Below are 14850 nucleotides of genomic sequence, written 5' to 3' on the forward strand. Positions count from 1 at the left end.
AGTCATTTTTCGTCTCTTCGTTTTTGTCTTCTTGTCACAATGATCTCCGCGCGTGCTTTCGTTGCGCCCTCCCGCCAATGCTTGCGGGGACTCCGCTATGTTCCTACCCAAGCATCTCCCTTTGCACAAGTTTGTCAATTGCTCCCGACTTTCAATTGCGCATTGCTAACAAGTCCGCATATACAGGCTCGTGGCTACGCCGCTGCTGCCGATAAGCGCGTCGGCGCATTTAAGGGACAGAAAGGCCCCGATGTATGGCTCCCACTCCATGCGCGTCGGTTTCTCAGGATGGCTCCGCGACTCTCCGCTGTGATGAAGCACACATACTGATGGGAAACTTGTGCAGGGAAACTACACCGTTACTCTAATTGAAGGTGATGGTATCGGCCCTGAGATCTCTCAGTCCGTTAAGGATATTTTTGCTGCGGCCAAGGTACGCTGTCAGCCTCAAAGCTTGGAAAAGGCATAGCCGAAGCTTACTTTGCATACTTAGGTCCCTATCAAATGGGAGCCCGTCGACGTTACCCCCATTCTTAAGGATGGACGAACTACCATCCCCGATGAGGCTATCCAGAGTGTGCAGAAAAACTACGTTGCTCTGAAGGGCCCTCTTGCTGTTCGTCCAGCCCCCCTCCCATTCTATGGTTGATACGTTGCTGATTGCTCCTGGCAGACCCCGGTCGGAAAGGGCCATGTTTCACTTAACCTTACTCTGCGCCGTACCTTCAATCTCTTTGCCAACTTGCGACCCTGCCGTTCCATTGCTGGCTATAAGACACCATATGACAACGTTGACACTGTGTTGATCCGTGAGAACACGGAGGGTGAATATTCCGGAATTGAACACGTCGTTGTTGACGGTGTCGTTCAAAGCATTAAGCTTATCACCCGGGAAGCTTCTGAGCGTGTCCTTCGTTTCGCTTTCCAACACGCACAGGCCTCGGGAAAGAACAAGGTTCGCGTTGTGCACAAGGCTACCATCATGAAGATGTCCGACGGTCTTTTCCTCAACACTGCCCGCGAGGTTGCTAAGGAGTTCCCCGAAATTGAATTTGATGCCGAACTCCTTGACAACACCTGCTTGAAGATGGTCACCGATCCTACCCCATATAACGACAAGGTTCTTGTTATGCCTAACCTTTACGGTGATATTCTGTCCGATATGTGCGCTGGTCTGATCGGTGGTCTTGGTCTTACTCCCTCCGGAAACATTGGAGATGAATGCTCCATCTTCGAGGCTGTTCACGGTTCCGCTCCCGACATTGCTGGAAAGGGCCTTGCTAACCCCACAGCGCTCTTGTTGAGCAGTATTATGATGTTGCAGCACATGGGTCTCAACGAGCACGCTGCTCGTATTCAAAAGGCTGCTTTTGAGACTCTTGCTGAAGGCAAGGTGCGTACATGTATCACCCACATAGCTAATATAAAGCGGATGCTGACTATTTACTAGACACTTACGGGTGATCTTGGAGGATCTTCCAAGACCCACGAATACGCCGGGGCTATTATCAAGCGTCTATAAGCAAAATCTAAATACACCTGATACGCCTCATCTTGTACTATTTATGCATTTCTAGATTCCTTTTACCACCTCACGAATTAAATCTGGTGCATGTAAGACATGGTTGGTAATGAAACAGTTCTTCTTACCTGTATTTGCAAGTGCTAGTAAAACAGAGAGATCACAGTGTGTTTAGCTTCTGCGTCAAGCATTCCCATTCTAATCTCTTAATGAAAAAAATTTTCAAAAGTCGTCTTATGAAGGACCACGTTATGATTGAAGTCTTGCCAATGCCATATCTTTGTCCAAATAAATGATACATGTATTCGTCGCGCATCAACACCAAACGCCAGTTTCTAAAAAGTATACATAACTAGGCTATCACCGACGTCTTCCAGTGCGTCTTGTCGTTGTACTAGTGGCTGTCGAGCCCTTCTTGTCTTTCTTAGACTTGGCGGTTTGCGTTCGTGTACTTCTCGTCGCCGGAGAGCTTGCAGCTTCCATATCTTGTTCGTCCGCATCATTATCTACTTCGCCTTCACCCACGTCACTATCCCCCTCATCCTCACCGTCTCCCTCGTTCCCATCCGCATCTTCTATTTGTTCATCTTCGGTGGCAGGAGCCGATGAAGATGGCTTTTCGACCTCCGTCTGTAGTCTTGTCGACCGGGTACCGCGGGTAGACACCCTCGTTGGCTTACCACGGCGACCACGGGATGGTGCCGGAGATGAGCGCGGTTCTAGATCAATCATTAGTATTCATCCTTGACGCCAACTTTGGAGCTCCTACCATCAGTATCAGCAACTGTGCTACCCCTCCTAGACTCGGCCTGTATAGAAGTTTCTGGCGATTCTGATCGCTCTGCTGCAAGTCGCTTTGCAAACATCATTTCACCATATTCATCTTCTGGTAGTTCAAAGGGGCAGTATTCCGACTCTTCTGAATCCTCTGCCTCTGGTGTAATTATTGAATCCTCCTGTAACATTGTCAACCAAAAAGGCCCTTGAATACTGAAAGATCAAACGGTATAATATCACTGACCCTTTCGTCCAGCGCAGGGAGGTTATATAGCGAAGTGAGCTTTTTCCAGATTCCTGGAATACGGGTATGTTCTTCGTCTGCAGGCGCGTAACCTTGGCTTTTCATATATTCAGATATAGCCAGCATCCTAAAATGTTTATGCATCCCTATGTGAAGAAAACTCATATTAATTTCTGTCCGTGTCGAAAGTCTTTGAGGGTGCAAGAAAGCAACGGACCAACGGGTTTCCACCGGACGATGCTTTTCAGCAGCGCAGTTTCCTGCTCATCCGTCCAAGGATCGTTCACCAATTCACTCTCAGTATCCGACTTATGCGTGCTGTCTGTGGCGCTAAGCGCAGAAGATGGTTGTTTTGTAGCCTCGACTTGCGGCGTGGTGGATGTCGCACGCGATGAAAGCTTTGGTCGTTTTCTGGGTGGCATTTTGTAGGTTGGAAGAATTTTAAGGAGCAGGCGAGGTTGTTCAGCGCGCAAATGAAAATCCCCCAGATTTCCTGGTTTAATGGCGCCGGGTTCAATTGCTGCGTGGTATAGATCCAAGCTACGATGCTTCGTGCAAGCCGCAAGATTGACCAGGCGAGGCGCGGAGGAAGAGCGGAAATTAAGCAATGGTCCGTGCATGTCACGCCTCAGGCTATACCAGAAACAGCTTGGTTATTGTCGACGCGATTCCCCGCGTAGCTGATTCTTCTCACTGACGAACACGCGCCATTATGGCCGGCGTCCACAAAATGGATGCTGGGAATGACATTGAAGATGCTTTTAAGCTCAACGATCTCTGGCAGTCTTCGAGCTTTACGCTTGAATCACTTCCGCCCCTCGAACCGATCCATCTGCAGTTAGCCAACCCAGGTTCGTTTACTTTCCCCGTTTTCTTCTTCAACTATCGCTGATCGCCTCATCTGTAGATTCACCAAAAGGCATTTTCGATACATCGATCCACCAATTCGATCAAAATAAATCTTTACTTTACGAGATCAACGTTTACGGCACGGACAATACTGAAAATACGTCGACCAAGCTTTCGAACGATGTAGCTGAGGTTACAATTAACGACGGCAAGACGGATTCGGAGCCTTCGCTTGAGGATGAAGAGAGCCCATGGACAATAGACTCGATATTAGATGCTCTCAACGAAACGCCGAGAGATGGACCTAAATTAGAGTCCTGGGACGGATTTTTGGACCGCCATTATGAAGAGCCTGCGTCCGCCTATCTAAGTGAATTTGGTAACAGAGGATTCGATGCTGCGTTATCGCACAGAGCTACCGTGAGTGGGCTGGAGAATTCGGGCCGCATAATACATTCTTCGGTATTTTTGGACTCGTTCATTCGTCTCGGGCTTGGATGGAATTCAGTGCTCTTCCAGTATAACGAGCAGAAGAAGTTATTCGAAAAGAGTCTGCGTGATATACGTATAACTGGAGTCAGCCTGACAGCTCTGGATGGCATGATTAGCGATATTTCGCGTTGCGGCACCAACGTGCAAAAGATACGGAGATTCATCCGAGTAAATTCTTCGGTGCCTGAACAACCAGCTGCACTCTCTAGCTTAGCTAGTGCGGCTTCTGTATTGCTCTACAGTCTTGAAAAGCAGCTTTCGGGACATCTACGAGTCAACGTTTCCTTAATACAGGTCTACAACCTCTTTCAAAAGTGTGGCGACCTAGTTGGCACTCTGGCAGAAATTATTACCGCAGCAGAAAGAGCCAGGAGCGAAAGCGAGGTTATATCTGTACTCATATCAAAGTGCGAAGATCATGAACAACGGGTACCTTGGTTGGCAAACACTCTACATGAGATAATTCATCGATGCACAAAACCGTGGTTAAGTTTGGTTGAGTCATGGATTGGACTCAAGAGCGAAAAGACTCTCTTTGCCGAGGGACATTCAATTAAAAACAGCTTTGTAGAGTTAGAATACCCTCAAGCTCAAACAAGCACGGCCCTCAAATCGGAAACTGTTGAGTTCATTTACCATCCCGAGTTCATGCCCTCATCTTTGCCTGCCGAGCAAGCACACTTGCTATTCGAAACTGGAAAAGCACTTCGTTTACTCAAACGCAATCAGCCAGATCATCCCATATCAAGACTCGATGTCGTTGAGGCTTCACAAGCCCCCAGTCTTACATGTGCATTCTCCTGGGGGCATATTGAGCAGATACAAAGAAGGGCCATAGAGTATGAAACTCGGCTTCGCCGGGAGATTGCCAGATACAATAGTGGCGATACTGCAAGATCTCGACCTGGGACACAGCATGGTTATGTGGAGCATGACAAGAAAGGATTGTATGAAAATGATGCTACCGAGAATTTCGACCTTATCAATCTCGACAACGGAAAACATGTCACTGGGCTCCTGGCAGATAATTCATACATGGAATCTGATAAGCTGTATCAAGATACCGAAGAAAGGGAGTTCTTCAGCCCCCAGTCCCTTGTACACCATGACACAGCCTTTGGACCACCTCTAGGCTCGGTTTTATACCTTTCGCTCGGTCCAACTCTAGCAGTGCAGGCAAAACTTGTTGACTTCTCCTGCCTTCATTTGCTTTTCAAAAAACACAAGCTGCGCTATCACCTAATGCTACAATGGCGATTCCACCTTCTGAGCGACGGCGCCTTTGCTTCGCGCTTGTCACAATCGCTGTTTGATCCGGAGATGACAAGCGGCGAGCGAAAATCAGGTGTAGCCCGAGGTGGGTTCCATACAGGATTACGCCTAGGAAATCGGGACACATGGCCTCCAGCGAGCTCCGAGCTACGATTAGTCCTCATGGGGCTCCTTAGTGAATGTTACGATGCCACCGAGAATGACCCTGCCTTGTCCACGCAGCCAGAGACAGCAAACACAAAGGGGAAGGAGGTGTCTGGTAACCTAAGTTTTGGAATCCGTGACCTTACTGGGAATGAGTTGATCAAATGCAAGGACCCCAATTCCATCCAGGCGCTAGATTTCCTCCGTTTGCAGTACAAGCCTTCAACTACCATAGAAAGCGTTATCACGTCGCAATCGCTTCAGAAATACGACATGCTATTCAAATACCTACTACGACTCTTACGCATGGTTTCTGTTGTGAACAGTCTTGTGCGCGATTCTACCGCTCGCGGGTCACTGTCAGGAGACACGCATAACATCTTCCAGCAATTCCGCATTGAGTCTCATCATTTCATAACGGCTCTAAATGACTACGTCTTCCAAGTAGCCATCGGCGCGAATTGGCAACGCTTCGAAGCCACACTCTCCGAAATCGAGTCCTCTATAGACAACGGCGATGTTGACGGGACCATTGAGATTGCCGGATCTCTGCATCGGTTACGTAAATATCACGAAGACGTTCTCAATCAAATATTGTTTTCGCTTTTCTTGGAGCCACAAGATCGACCACGACAACGACGACGTGGCCTTGAGCAAGTAAATAGGCTTTTAGAAGACGTATTTGGTACCATCCTGGCTTTTATGCCTTTGTCTGGACTTGATGGGGCCAGTGGTATTCGCAATGAGAACGAAAAGACTGTCTATCGACTCCATGTCACGTTTAGAAAGCAGGTGGGTACCTTTGTTCGCTTTCTGAGGAGCTTGGATGATAAAAGGGCCTTGTCCAAGTCTAGAGTTAATCAGCTTGGTGGGAGCGGGACTATGTCTGCAAAAGGTACATCAAGTATATTTGAGTACCTTCTTGTGCGATTGGACATGAAGCAATATTATTAAGTCATTAGACAAGCATTATGCTTTTTCCCCTCTTCACTAGGGTTGTCGAGGGTATAGAAGATTTGCTTTGATGACTTGGGAGAAGTTGTTCGTCACTTATTGTCGTTGCCATTCTATATATACGTAAACTCGTTCCGTCGAGCATGCAAATAATATATCAAGGTGATCTATATACAAAAAAGCTAAACCAGACGCCTCAAAAACAAAATGCGCGCCTCTAAATCAATTAGAAGAAAACTAGATCGTTCTCATTCCATCCCAGTTTAAGTAGCGTTTTCTTTGCAACACTCTCCATACCTTCGGGTCCGCATATCAAAGCCAGACTGTCTTCATTGGGGGTTGCATACTCTTTCAATAAGTCTTCGCTTATCCGACCCCTAAGGCCCTTCCAGTCATTTGATGGTTTTGTTAGGGTATGCAGGATCGTACACCGTCTATCGGCCATGGATGCAAAAGAATCCAGCTCTTCTCGGCATAAGATATCTTCTTCCAATCTATTGCCATCCAGCACGGTACACTCTGTTGAATCGTTGGGGTTGCTCATGACACCTCTCAAAACTTGGTAGATGGGGGTGATGCCACTTCCACCACAAATCATGCGGAAAGATTTTACAAACCGCTCCTTATCATTCAAAATAACTCGGCCATTACCACGATAAATCAGCTTTCCAATTGGTCCTTTAATGTCGACAAAGTCGCCAATCTGCATTTTGTCAAGTGCCGCGGTCATTTTGCCACCTTTGGATGTTTCTGTCGGGAAATATATTTTGATGAGAATGTCGAGTGTTCCTTTCTGGTTGGTTTCTGATATGGGCGTATATGCGCGGATGATGGACTCGGAGGTAGAAGCGTTTTTCAGTTTGATCATAAGATGTTGGCCGGTGGGCAGGCCCAGAGTTTGCAAATCGTACTCGAGCTTGAAGGTAAATATGCGAGTATCCCACGATATAGAGCGCTTGGCACAGAGCTCTGCCTTCTTCCACACCTTAGGTTGCAAATATATCTCGTCCGGAGTCTCTGAGGAAGATTGATTTTCGGACTCTTTTTGTAAAAGTTCCTGGGACTCTCTATCAAGAGTACCAATGTGATAGTCCGGCATCATTGCTTTCGCAGTCTCGCTGTCTATAATATTATTAGATTCGAAAGTGGTAGAATCAAAGAAAGCAAATACTCACGAATTGCAAGAAACTCTTCAGATACATCCATGCCGGCTGCTGATATGATACTCTGAGCACCACCAGGATGACCTTCCAAAAACTTTGTGCCATCATAGACCTCGCCGTTTATGACAAACCAAGGTTCTTGGGGAGAAATATGTGCTTTGAGCTCCGTAATATCGATCCTTTTGTTCAATCCCTCTTTCTTCATGGAGATCTCCTCCACTGCCTTCTCGTTGCTAGAGAATGAGTCCTCGTTGTTGGATACTTCACCCCATCGACCGTTTGTTAGATCTCCGCCAGCTTTTTTAGCCCGCTCCATCCAGCCACCAGGCATCAGGGCTGGTTGGGTTGGGTGTTCAAATTTCAGAACATCGCCATCTCTGATGATTGCAACCCTGAACCAGGGGTTATTCATCATACCGAGAACAGACCAATACATGTCTCGAGGTTGGCAATTGAGGGCTTCATCCATGGCACGAACAAGAATTGCATCGCTATCTTTCAAATCTTCAACTGGAATTTCTAGGTTCCAAAAGCACCAGCAGAAACAAGTCTCGCGCCAAAACATATCAACTTTACCTCCAAAGAGATCAGATTCAAAGTCACGATATTTGTCTTCGGGATATTCTATGGTTGCTAGTCGCCAAGCTGCATGAAAAAAAATAGATGTCAGGTGTCGAGATGCATTGTGATACGGAAAACGAGTCAACTTACATTTGCCTTTATCAAGTGAAATTTCGACTCTGTTTATACGCCTACCACCCCCGCCATAAGCGTATCCTCTTGCAGTGTATATTGGGTCGGCAGTTGACAGATTTAACTCTTCGTTATGCTGGGGATAAGCAGCAGCTGAATTGACGTTGAGATCATATATGGCATATCGCTCGTCGTACCACCATTTGCTTTCTTTAGCCGATTGTTCGGGCGTAACGGTTGTCCTGAATGCCTTAAAGTCAGTAATGAATCAGTTCAAATGAAAACAAGGGAAAAACTCACGGAAGAACTCGGTTGTCATAAATATGATACCAGTTATCGCTGGGTTTGTCGGTTACGATTAGTCTCTTAAGCCATTTAACGCTTCGACCGCCGATTTGTCCTGGAACTACAGCTCTCAATGGGCGTCCATGGTCAGGACGAAGATCCTCGCCGTTCATCTTATGTGCCAGCATAATTCCTCGGTTAGGGTCCATGACCCAGTTGAGTTTCACAGATGTCCCGTAATACCCATTTGGCTACCAGGAAGTGTTAGTATACAATACATTTTTAGAGACCAGAGGTAAATTGCAGTATTACCAATTTATCAGCCCCCTCCATACAGACATATTTGGCTTTTCTGGATGGGTTTGCTCGTTTGATGACATCTCGCATCATTGGACCTGTGAACAGGGCAGTCGAGACGCCGGCCGCTCCCCATGAGAAACCTTTCGACTTTCGGACTTGATTCTGTTCTTTACGCCTGTTACCAGCACACACGAGAGTGACGGGTGCAGTGATTTGGTCAAATTCCTGTAGGATCTGTTTGAAATCCAGCACTATAGGATTCTCAACGAGCCTGATAGGTATTGGGTTTGTAAGTGAATGCCATTCCATATGCCGAGCTAGGCAGAACTAACCCTTCAATACTGATCTCCCATGTTGGGATGTCTTCATCGCTCACTTGAGGAACTGGACCATGGTTTCTAACGTAGAACAGCTCCGGAGACGTCAGGAAGCCTACAGTTATTCAATAACCAGTCAATTTACGTTCCATTCGGAAAATTTTACGGATTGTGAATGATGCTCATACCTTCATTGAAGAGCATCGTCAGTGGAGGCTCGACATTGAATGGATGCACGCCAGTGAGCCTAATTAGCCTTGGATCACGGGGTACATGATTATCGGGCGTGTCCTTATCAACACTCAAGACCTCTGTCGGTGCTTTAGAGGGCGGCGGTAGAGGAATCTCGGGCAATGAATCTGATTTATCGGAGGCACTATCACTGTCAAGTTGCGATTCGGAAAGAGACAGAGAGGTCACTGTGGGATACAGCTTATGAGGTGCGTCCAGCACACTCTGCTGTTGCAAAATGGTTTGTGTTATCGTGGCCATCTTCCATCAAAAAGCCATCCAACTCGAAAGCTGGGATTCGGAGAATTGTGAGTACTTTAGGGGAGCAAAAGGAATAGCTGAGGGGAACATTCAACAGCAGTGAGTTGAATCTGTCAGTTTCGTAGGGCTGGATATATCACTTAGAACAGCCTAGAAAGCTTGAAGTAGCACCCGCGGAAATCCAGTCTATGTGTAATGTGACGTAGTAAACCTTGCTTCGAGTCTGCGGCGGGAGATACCGGTACATGGAGAGACATCCTACCACAGAAAGATCATCCAGCTAGACTCCACCTAAGCTGGCATATTTTTCTTCTTTTGAAGCATTACCCGATGTGGCGATTAGGGCAGGCTCATTCCGGCAGCCAATCAGGATTGCGGCTAGATATCCTTATCAGGAGCAAATCCAATGTGGAATAGCGGCAAGCCATTCCAGGCCTTCCGCGGAGTCTTTCTCCTTACAATTAATTATTCAAGTGAATGACAGAGATATGATCGTTGATGCACCTGTTTGGTCCGCTTCTGGCGATGACAGCGACGTAGCCGCACTAATATTAGATAAAGTATGCGCTAAGAGTACAACTGGAGCCAATCTCTTACCGTTGCAATGCAACTGATTCGCAAATTGCTGCTGGCCAGGTGTGGAAAAGAGTTATGGCCTGAAATTTGGGTCAGGGCTAAATTGCCCCTCGGGCCTCCACTATCGAGTCCTATATACTGGTCCTTCTTCCTTTCTCACATGTCAGTCATCAAGGGATTCAAGATACGCCAGCATAATGGAAACCATGGCGGTTCCAACAGAGGAAGCCAGCGCATTAACGGCGGGCACCATACCCAACGGCGAAAGTCACCATCAGCACTATGAGAAGAAGACATCCGGACGAAAGAAGATCGTTATTGTAGGGTTGGGAATGGTCGCCATCTCCTTCATGTATGTACCGGGTCCTAGGTCCATGTGCAAGAGTCGCTGACACGGAAAGTGAAAAATTACTAAAATTGGATGCCGAGCGACGAGAATATGACATAGTAGTTATTGGTGAAGAGCAGCACCTAGCATATAATCGCGTTGGATTGTCGACGTTTTTTGAGCACCGGAAAGTTGAGGACTTATATCTGAATTCGCAAGAATGGGTAAGCAGGAAAACCCCTAATCCCATAGACCCAAAGGAAAAAAAAAAGAAAAAAAGAAAAAACCTCACCTGACGTTTGCTAGTACTCATCCTTCACGGATGGGTCGTTCAATTATCACTTGAACACTTGCGTAACAGAAATCGACCCTGCGAAGAAACAAGTTTATACTTCGACTGGCCAATGGGTTGCCTACGATTTGCTGATCCTGGCAACAGGCTCTGATGCCATGCTTCCTGAGACTACGCCGGGCTATGATGCCAAAGGCGTCTTCGTGTATAGAACAATCACTGACTTGGAACGACTTATTGAATTTGCGAGCCACCACAAAGGCGAAACGGGCGTCACTGTGGGCGGAGGCTTGCTAGGCCTCGAAGCAGCCAAGGCCATGACCGATTTACGGGACTTTGGCAGCGTCAAGCTGATCGACAGAAACAAATATGTTCTTGCGCGGCAGTTAGACGCCGACGCAGGAGGACTGGTGACCGAGAAAATTCGAGAACTCGGCTTGGACGTCATGCATCAGAAGAGGGTTGCCCGAATTGAAACAGACGAAGGGAACAATGTGAGCGGTTTAGTGTTTGAAGATGGCGAGAAAATCGACTGTTGCTGTATCTGTTTTGCGGTAGGCGCTGCACCTTCCCGTAGTGCACAGTTAACTGCATTCGGCAAGAGCTGACCCAAGGACATCGACAGATCGGAGTCAAGCCACGTGATGAACTCGGCGCCAAAGCTGGCATTGAATGTGCTCCTCGAGGAGGGTTTATCATCAACGAAAGGTATGCAAGCATGGAAAACAGATACACGCTCGTTGGCATCTTCAAATTGACTTCATGTTCTGCAGTCTCGAAACATCGGTCCCTGGCATCTATGCCGTGGGAGAGTGCGCCAGCTGGGAGAACCAGACTTTCGGCATCATCGCTCCTGGAATTGAAATGGCGGATGTGCTCTCTTTCAACCTGACCCATTCAGACAAGGAACGAAAGCGCTTTCATCGTCCAGATCTAAGCACAAAGTTGAAGTTGCTCGGTGTTGATGTGGCCAGCTTCGGTGACTTCTTCGCAGACCGAGATGGGCCAAGATTCCTGCCTGGCCGCCGAGCATCGATTGAGAAGTTGAGACCATTTGAAAAATCGGGAGAACAGAAAAAAACTGCCAGCAAAGTCAAGGCGTTGACATACAAAGATCCATTTGGTGCTGTCTATAAGAAATACCTCTTCACTTTGGATGGAAAGTACCTACTGGGTGGAATGATGATTGGGGATACCAAAGACTACATCAAGCTAAACCAAATGGTCAAATCTCAGAAGGAACTAGACGTTCCTCCGAGTCAGTTCATACTAGGCGCACAGAACGGCGGTGAAGAGAATGCGGATGATCTGTAAGTTTCGTCGTGTTTTACCGGAACTTGAAAGAGAATTGCTGATCATCTATTCGCCAGTGACGATGACACTCAGATATGTTCTTGCCATAATGTTACCAAAGGTGATGTAGTGGAGAGTGTTAAAAATGGCACTTGTTCAACAATTGCACAAGTAAAATCTTGCACCAAGGCTGGCACCGGATGCGGAGGTTGTATGCCATTAGTCCAGTCTATATTCAACAAAACCATGCTTGAACTGGGTCAAGAGGTTTCCAACCACTGTAAGTATTTCTGCTCTTGATCTGCTCAATAACTGAACAAGACACTGAACCTCCACTAGTGTGTCCCCACATTCCATATTCGCGTGCGGACTTGTATAATGTGATTGCCATCAAGCAATTGAAGACGTTTGTCGAAGTTATGCAAGCTTGTGCCAAGAACCCCGATTCTCTGGGCTGTGAGATTTGCAAGCCAGCCATCGCTTCAATCTTGTCAAGTCTCTTTAATCCCCATCTCATGGATAAGCAAGTCCACGAGCTTCAAGACACAAACGATAGGTTCCTGGCCAATATTCAGCGCAACGGAACTTTCTCAGTTGTCCCGCGTGTTCCCGGTGGTGAAATTACCCCTGAAAAGCTTATTACTATCGGACAGGTGGCGAAGAAATACAGCCTGTATTGTAAAATCACGGGGGGTCAGAGAATCGACCTGTTTGGTGCCAAGAAGCAAGACCTTCTTGCCATCTGGACTGAGCTGATAGATGGCGGTATGGAGAGTGGCCATGCATACGCTAAGTCGCTGAGAACAGTCAAGGTATGCGGTGGTGTCTTTTGTTCACAAGAAATCAATAGCTAATAGGACCTCAGAGTTGTGTCGGAACTACCTGGTGCAGATTCGGTGTTGGCGACAGTGTCGGTATGGCCATTCGTCTTGAAGAACGATACAAGAGTATTCGAAGTCCTCATAAGTTCAAGGGCGGCGTGTCTGGCTGCGTGAGGGAATGTGCTGAGGCACAGAGTAAAGAGTAAGATATCATCAATATTACTATTGATATTTCTGGCTAACTAACATCAAAATAGCTTTGGTCTTATTGCAACCGACAAGGGGTTTAATATCTTTGTTGGAGGCAATGGAGGTGCCAAGCCACGACATGCAGAGCTGTTGGCTAAAGATGTTCCGCCGGAAGAAGTTGTTCCTATCGTGGATCGTTTCCTTATCTTTTACATTCGCACTGCCGACAAACTTCAGCGTACAGCGCGATGGATTGAAAATCTACCTGGGGGTCTCAAGTACCTACAAGAAGTTATCTTGGAGGATAAGCTTGGGATATGCGCAGATATGGAGCGACAAATGGAAGAACTTGTCGGCAGTTATTTCTGCGAGTGGACGGAAACCATCAATAACCCAGAGAGACGCAAATATTTTGAGCAGTTTGGCAACACATCGGAGACCGTTGAGACGGTGGAAGTGGTGAAAGAACGTGACCAAAATAGACCAGCATACTGGCCGAAGGACTCGGCGAGCGATGACTTTAAGGGCCATCAGTGGTCTAGCGTGACATGGCAGCCGGTCATTGAAGCCAGCCATTTCTCCGATGCGAAACCGCAAGTATCATCTGCCAACATCAAACGGGGCGATACACAGTTGGCCATTTTCAAGATCAAAGGCAAATACTACGCGACGCAGCAGATGTGTCCTCACAAGCGCGCATTTGTGCTTTCGGATGGTCTTATTGGCGATGACGATTCGGGCAAGTACTGGGTATCCTGTCCATACCACAAGCGCAACTTTGACTTGAACGGCGAGCAAGCCGGTCGATGCTCGAATGATGAAGCGATGAACATTGCTACATTTCCTGCCGAAGAACGAGAGGATGGCTGGGTATACCTGAAGTTACCGCCTACTGATGAACTTGACACGGTGCTTGGGACGGAAAAATGGAAGATCAAGAAAACCGAATCAGAGAACCCATTTGAAAAGGTTGACAAGATCTACAAGGGTGTGCGAGGAAAGAAGATCCACGATATCAAAGTTCAGACTCGCGAAATTACCGTGGGTGGCGGTGGCGCCAACGGGATTGATTGGTGAAGCAATTACTTATATCATAGTTATACATATATATACATACATAGATTACGAGAGACATGATTTCTTTTTGTTTGCAACTGTGCATTTGCTAGACAATAATAATTTTATACCCATACTCTTTGAATATATATCTTAATTCTTCATCCTAGTCAGTCTTTTCCCCATAGCAGAAACAACAATAACAATGTCCAACGTAGTTAGGGTTCCACGATGCACGTGCGATCTGCTCCAACCAATCAAAGCACCTTAGAGTGAGAAAACCAATCAGCGATGTCATAATTGTCCTTATCAAGCTGGGTGGGCCCTTCTCTCCACTGCTTCCCGGCCCTGGCAGCGCGAACGATAAGCTCAACCTCGATCGCGTTAGGTATTCCAGTTAATCATCGCTGCATAGAGCCTTAATGTTGATTATGGAGTTTGATCCACCGATCTCACTAATTTACCATTTATTAATCCGGAGAAGTCCTCCGCGGAGTGTGGTTCTGTGAATCTCAATCCGGAGATGTGTCGTTTTTCGAAATCATATTCGAGTACCATAGTATTAGGTATCATATACTATGCACTATCTAATATGTTCGCGGAAGAGTGGCATGAATGATGCAAACGAGCCTTGACGTCTAGGGCTAGGCGATGCATGCCAGAGCTTCCTGTCCAATGGGCTGAGGTATGGTTATCTTGTTATTTTCTTTTTTCTGCTCCCATTTCGTTTCTTCTGCGGCCATTATTCGGTTACCACTCGTTTAACCACTCTAAGGCATTGTTGTGGTAGA

The 14850-nt window shown here is 46.9% G+C and overlaps 5 protein-coding genes across 5 annotated transcripts; 3 read left to right on the plus strand and 2 right to left on the minus strand.

Annotated features, from left to right (window-relative positions):
- Nucleotides 1-39: 39 nt before the first annotated feature.
- On the plus strand, nt 40-1522 carry UA08_00785 (Isocitrate dehydrogenase; the record flags this gene model as incomplete). Its single annotated transcript, XM_020260629.1, has 6 exons — nt 40-129; nt 187-252; nt 347-433; nt 494-616; nt 674-1393; nt 1451-1522. The coding sequence occupies 6 exons, from the start codon at nt 40-42 to the stop codon at nt 1520-1522; spliced, it is 1158 nt and encodes a 385-aa protein (XP_020124196.1).
- Nucleotides 1523-1882: 360 nt separating this feature from the next.
- Nucleotides 1883-2965, minus strand: UA08_00786 (hypothetical protein; the record flags this gene model as incomplete). The annotated part of the gene is made up of 4 exons (XM_020260630.1): nt 1883-2241; nt 2292-2478; nt 2544-2635; nt 2761-2965. The coding sequence occupies 4 exons, from the start codon at nt 2963-2965 to the stop codon at nt 1883-1885; spliced, it is 843 nt and encodes a 280-aa protein (XP_020124193.1).
- Nucleotides 2966-3255: 290 nt separating this feature from the next.
- Nucleotides 3256-6254, plus strand: UA08_00787 (hypothetical protein; the record flags this gene model as incomplete). The annotated part of the gene is made up of 2 exons (XM_020260631.1): nt 3256-3394; nt 3451-6254. The coding sequence occupies 2 exons, from the start codon at nt 3256-3258 to the stop codon at nt 6252-6254; spliced, it is 2943 nt and encodes a 980-aa protein (XP_020124194.1).
- Nucleotides 6255-6480: 226 nt separating this feature from the next.
- Nucleotides 6481-9504, minus strand: UA08_00788 (Nitrate reductase; the record flags this gene model as incomplete). Its single annotated transcript, XM_020260632.1, has 7 exons — nt 6481-7376; nt 7430-8041; nt 8174-8352; nt 8411-8646; nt 8708-8966; nt 9028-9127; nt 9201-9504. The coding sequence occupies 7 exons, from the start codon at nt 9502-9504 to the stop codon at nt 6481-6483; spliced, it is 2586 nt and encodes an 861-aa protein (XP_020124187.1).
- Nucleotides 9505-10286: 782 nt separating this feature from the next.
- On the plus strand, nt 10287-14080 carry UA08_00789 (Nitrite reductase; the record flags this gene model as incomplete). Its single annotated transcript, XM_020260633.1, has 9 exons — nt 10287-10432; nt 10482-10632; nt 10715-11194; nt 11278-11408; nt 11474-12010; nt 12071-12273; nt 12333-12805; nt 12859-13016; nt 13072-14080. 9 exons carry the CDS (start codon nt 10287-10289, stop codon nt 14078-14080), a joined length of 3288 nt encoding a protein of 1095 aa, XP_020124188.1.
- Between the last annotated feature and the right edge of the window lie 770 nt (nt 14081-14850).

Source organism: Talaromyces atroroseus, assembly GCF_001907595.1.
Source record: "Talaromyces atroroseus strain IBT 11181 chromosome Unknown scaffold_0, whole genome shotgun sequence".
Lineage (NCBI taxonomy): Eukaryota > Fungi > Ascomycota > Eurotiomycetes > Eurotiales > Trichocomaceae > Talaromyces > Talaromyces atroroseus.